The 6,000-nt window shown below is 36.7% G+C and overlaps 1 protein-coding gene across 1 annotated transcript in view; it reads right to left on the bottom strand.

Moving 5' to 3' along the window:
- The window catches only part of CYB5B (cytochrome b5 type B), a 30,445-nt gene continuing 24,445 nt past the window's right edge, over nt 1–6,000 (bottom strand). Inside the window, exons 4-5 of the mRNA XM_007129024.4 lie at nt 3,869–3,897; nt 1–904 (exon numbers count right to left, since the gene is read on the bottom strand). Of these exons, the coding sequence (XP_007129086.1) occupies nt 814–904; nt 3,869–3,897 (120 nt within the window). The 3' untranslated portion in view covers nt 1–813. The remainder of the gene's footprint in view (nt 905–3,868; nt 3,898–6,000) is intronic.

Genomic DNA, 6,000 nt, shown 5'->3' with positions numbered 1-6,000 from the left:
AAAAAAAAAAAAAAGAAAAGAAAAAGATGGCTAGGAACTGGTGCCCAAGTAAAGGATAAAGTTTTTGGTGCTTTTTCTAAACTCCTGTCCTAAAAGTAGTGTTTTTCAATATTTTTCAAAAGAAAGATTACCGTGAATTCACTCTATCATCCCAATTCATCTCTTCCTCTCCCTGTTTCTCTCCACTCCCCATAAACAAAAGGGAAGCAGGGTTCTGCCCAGCACCATTTGGTGGCCTTAGGAGGTGGCAAGGGCTCCCTGCTACACTCAGTTTTAACAAATATAATCAACGAAGAAGATCATTCTGCAGTTGTGTTTTAAGTCGCAGGTGTGCAACCTGACTTCATGAATTAAACCTCTTATGATAATTAAGTCATAATTTTTAAAATAATATTTACTTAAAAGAAAAAGGGAAAAAGAAAAGCTTCAAAACCAGAGTGTGATGCCCTGTTAAGTATGTCTAATGTGCATTCAAAGTACTGGAAAGCAGGCAATTTTACCGAAGGGCAATGTCACTAGGACACGTAGACAATAATTATAAAAGTTTTGAAACATAAAGGTGCTCGTGGAAAAGAGTAAAGAGAGGAAACAAAGGCAAGGACACAATGAGCAGGTGCTTTGAGAGTAAGGCTCTGAGAAATGACTTGGATGCTGGCCCCAGGGCTGAGGCGGATGTCTGGCCAACAGTCTGGGGTCCGAGGAAGAAGAATACAATTGGCAGGATTCGAGAAGAGGGCACCGCTGCAGCCTCCAAACAAGTGTCTAGTTCTCACTCCCAAGTAGATGTGCTTTCCAGACTTCAACAAGGTCTCTTCAGGAGGACTTGCTCTCCGCCATGTAGTAACGATACAGAAAACCTAAGAGAATAGCACCTACGATGGGGAAGATCCAATACGACCAGTAGCTAGATGTTTGGGGGGGTAGGGGGGAGAAGCAATAAAATTGTGAACATTTCATACCAAATGTTCCCTATCTTTCAACATTTTAATATTTTAAACATTTTTCACATTTTAATATTTTTATAGCAAAGAATTTTATTTGGGGAAATAAAAAAATCCAAAGATCTGGATTGAAGTTAAACAATAATTTTAAAAGGATTAAAAACGGAATGTATGGTATAATACCAAAAAAATATATACATACACACCTCAGTATATATGTTTTCACAAAGACATAAAGTGGTTATTTCTGGGTTACGGAATTATGGAGAGTTTCAATTTTTCTTTATGCTTTTTCACATATTCTACAATTAACATCTTTAAGCAGGAAAAAGCCACCATTTTATGTATATAATTATAAATTTAGAACCAATGATACCTAATACAACTGTTGACGGTATCACATCTGCCCCACATGTATTTTTAAAATTTAATCCTCACAACAATCCTATGAAATAGGTATTATTATTCTCATTTTATATATGAAATACAAGCTTTGCACCCAAAATCACAAAGGAAAGTTGGTCAAGCAGTCTGATTCCTATCCTGATTCCCATCCTCTTAATCCCTACTTAAGTTCAGACACAAATAAGGACACACACACATGCACAAACACAATATACTGATAGTTCTAATAAAGTTAAATAAATGGTAGTCGGCTTAAAAAGACCTGTAAGAAACTTTCCTTAGAGTTTCAGGACAGTCATTATTCTCCTTAAAATAATCCTTCCTGGGCATTCCCTTGGCGGTCCAGCGGTTAAGACTCTGAGCTTTCACTGGGGTGGCCCAGGTTCAATCCCTGGTTGGGGAACTAAGATCCCGCAAGCCACACAGCTGAAAAAAATCCCTCTTCTCTAACAGAGCTTATTAGCCCTGCTAGTTTTAAGGTATAATTCTTCCATAATCCAAATGACCTGGCTGCCCCTCCACTTATGACATATGCAGTCTAGGTATTAAAAGGCTCTGAAGCCCAAAAAACCAGCCGAGGTTCAATAATAAAAATGATTCTCTTTGCTTAAGCATGCCTAGCACTTTGTACATTTAAGTATGGCAGAAAGCTGTTCTGGACAAGTTTAGAATGTCAGCCAGGTAGCTTCGTTTAAAGACACAAGCAACTTAGTCAGTATGTACAACAGCAATATGGCACAGGGAAACTTAAAAAGTAATCTCCCCAGAAGAGTAATGAATTCAGGTATCTTCCAGAGCAGCCACAAGGGACAAAAGACTTCAAAACACAGAAGATAAAAGTCTTCAGTGCACAAGACTGAGAATGGTTGACCACCAATCCTCATATAATCCTCTGTAAGTTTACGGCCACTGAGAACAGAACCAGAGGAAATGCACCTATACTGCACCAAAGGAGACACAGATCCAACAGCAACTTCCTGGCCGTAAGACAGAACTCTCTTCATTCAGATTTATTCAGGTTATTGCACGTAGTTGTGAATCAGTTGTTTTTATTGCTTTGAAGTATTCCACTATATGAATATCCCAGAATGAATTCATTCATTTTACTAATGAATAGTTATTTGGGTTGTTTCCAATATTTTAATATCTTGAATAATGTTGCTATGAGCATTCTAGTACATGTTCACTGGAATACTTGTACACACATTTCTCTTGAGTATGTATATATCCCTAGAAATGGAACTGCTGGGTCAGAAGTTATTATATTGTCAAATTTACCTGATAATGCCAAATTGTTTTCCACAGGGATTGTACCCATTTACATCTCCCTAAGACCCTAAAGAGGGCCTAAGAATATTGGTAATACACTTCCTAAACAACTCCTCTTATTTTTAGAATTTTAAAAAATTTTCGCCAATCTGGCAGGTGTGAAATATACCCTATGATTTTAATCTGCGTCTCTCTGATGACAAATGAAATTAAACCTTTTTTTTTCCATATGCTTACATTAGTGCTTCCTTTTCTATAAGGTGCTTGTTTAAGTCTTTTTCTCATATTCTACTAAGTTATTTTTTAATTGATTTGTAAAAATTCTTCATGTATTCTACATAGTAATTTTTAATCAGTTTTAAGTGTAGTGTAAGACTACTACAAGTTCATGGCCTGTATTTTCAAATTCTTTATGGAGCTTTTGGATGAGCATAAATCCTTAATATTAAGAAAGCTGAATTTACTAACAGTTTCCTTTAATTTCCACTTTTTAAAAATATTCTGTCCATCACCTCCAAGAAAAAAGACATGGTACTTTTATGGGTAAAAAAGACACATTTTCTCTCTCTCTATGAAATGCTTTAAGTGGGATCTCAGAAAGATAAAACAGCTCTATATAATCTCTATAAATTTTTACAAGCTAAGGATTCTACAGTTATCTCAAGTGGAGACACTTAAGGGATGACAAATGTATACCTTTCAGGGCTAATACTACTGTGTTAGTAACATTACTGCAAGGGATAAGTAAACCTTTGAGAAAGCACACATTCCTGAACATGACTGCAATACACAATTTTTTTCTTCTGTAAAATGTCATAATACATTTTTACATTTATTATTACCTTTATAATATGTAAGGTAGGTGCAGAGTGGTTGTGAGGATTAAATGAGATTAAGTTTTTAGTGGAAGTTGCACAGCTTGGCTGAGCTGCAGAGACTGTGGGCCTGAATTAACAGTAGTACTACTTGTCCATGCATACTTACCTCTTACTACATGTGATCCTAATTTATGTCACAACAAGATTTAAAAATTACTCAAGGCAAAAACTTTTTTGAAATTACTCAAGATGACTAAAACTGTAAAAATTAATTTTGCTAAAGCTAAGGAACTACTGAATTTGTAATAATTTTGACCAAAAAAGAATGAGCTGTCAAACTGTACTCTAAGTTATGTTACACATGTATATTTATGGAAGAACCTCTTTGCCACACAGTATGTTGAGCATAAGGAAATCTAGTAAGGGAATACCAACCTTTTGCACGTATTATTTTTCGGAGGGTCCTGAAGATGATGCATATTCAAAAACAAACAAACAAACAAACAAGATTAACACAGAGTATATAAATCTTCTCGAACAGCCATGCAAACTCTGAAGCTAATAACAGAACTTCATCTTTCATGCAATTTGATGTTTACAAATCCATATGCGATGGGAGGACTAGGAATTCTTTTTCTGATAATATACTGGTATTCCCTAGTAAAGAACCACTAATGAAAGAGTAGAGAAATGACCTAAACTCTTTTTATTTGTAAAAAACAAACAAACAAACAAAGCCACTGGTACAAACTATATTGCAATGAACTAATTTGCAGTCACAATGGTAAGCATGGTTCACTGTGGCTTGCCACTGGCAGTAGCTAAGATCACATTTTGTGAAAACACTTTTAAAAAATAAAAACTCCTGTCTTGTAACATAGAGATCAACTGGGAAATGCTCAAAAGCATGCAGATGACTGCTTTGTGGCTTAGAGAAGTGAACTGGTTTACTCTCTGAAATCGTAATAATTACGATTAGAGACCTTAGGGCTTATTTCACAATGAAAACAGCAAGAATGGAGTTAGGGGAAAGAAAATAACAAAATAAAAACAAAAATCTGGCAGTAACAAGTAACAAGGTACTTATACATGCGACAACACTGATGAACCTTAAATGTTACGTGAACTGAAAGAAACCAAAGACCATGTATTATATAAAGTCCATTTACATGAAATGTTCAGAATAGGCAAACCGAGAGGCAGAAAAGTAGATTAGTGGTTTCCTAGGGCTGGGAGAAGAGGAGCTGGAGGGAAATGGAAAATGACTGCTAAAGGTTACGTGGTTTCTTTTTGGAGTGATGAAAATGTTCCAAAATTAATTTGTGATTATGGTTGCACAGCTCTGAATATACTAAAAACCCTTGACTTATACATCTTAAATAGGTGAACTGGATGGCATGTGAATTATACCTTAATAAAGCTGATACTAAATTTTTAAATTCAATTTATGTAAATATCACATGAAGTTATGGATTTCATTAATTAGTTGTATAGTACAAAAAAGCCTGCTAACTTACTGCCAGAGGACAATAACCCATTAGCATAAGTTACTGCTGCCCAAAAGATCATCTTTGCCAATATGCAGTAATATGCCAGGGTATGGACACATAACTACAGATTTCAGTAACCTCCAAGATTCCCAAAAACCCTACATACATACTGGCCTAGATATTTTAGAGGAGACCATGAGATAAGTTTTAATTTCATATACCCAAAGCATTGTCATGCAAATGAACACATGCCCCAAACCTGAAAAAAATCGCCTATACGCAAGTAAAACTTCTAATAAAAAGTTTTAGATAAATCCTATTAATATACTACTACAGGGCTTCCCTGGTGGTGCAGTGGTTAAGAATCCGCCTGCCAATGCAGGGGACACGGGTTCGAGCCCTGGTCCAGGAAGATCCCACATGCCACAGAGCAACTAAGCCCGTGCACCACAACTACTGAGCCTGTACTCTAGGGCCCGTGTGCCACAACTACTGAGCCCACGTGCTACAACTACTGAAGCCCGTGTGCCTAGAGCCCGTGCTCCACAACAAGAGAAGCCACCTCAGTGAGAAGCCCGGGCACTGCAACGAAGACTAGCTCCTGCTCGCCACAACTACAGAAAGCCTGCGGGCAGCAACAAAGACCCATCGCGGCCAAAATAAATAAATAAAATAAATTTATTAAAAAAAAAAAATATATATATATATATATATATATATATATACTACTACACTTCTTTGAGACCCCGATGTTAACAATCTGGGACATTTCTCCTTGAATAGAATGAGTCAGGCTAGCTAAAACATGTTACGGTCAATCTTTGAGAAATACAGTAAGTGTTTTGCAGATTTGGAAGGCTGGGGTGGTAATGACGGTTGTGTGTGCATCTCACTTACAACGTTGCCTTTTTAAAGCTTTAAAAAAAAAAAATTAATTTATTTATTTATTTATTTTTGGCTGCATTGGGTCTTTGTTGCTGCTCACGGGCTTTTCTCTAGGTGTGGAGAGCAGGGGCTACTCTTCATTGCGGCGCACAGGCTTCTCATTGCGGTGGCTTCTCTTGTTGTGGAGCATGG

This window comes from Physeter macrocephalus, chromosome 17 (genome assembly GCF_002837175.3).
Source record: "Physeter macrocephalus isolate SW-GA chromosome 17, ASM283717v5, whole genome shotgun sequence".
Lineage (NCBI taxonomy): Eukaryota > Metazoa > Chordata > Mammalia > Artiodactyla > Physeteridae > Physeter > Physeter macrocephalus.
This window is presented reverse-complemented; position numbering and strand designations above follow the sequence as displayed.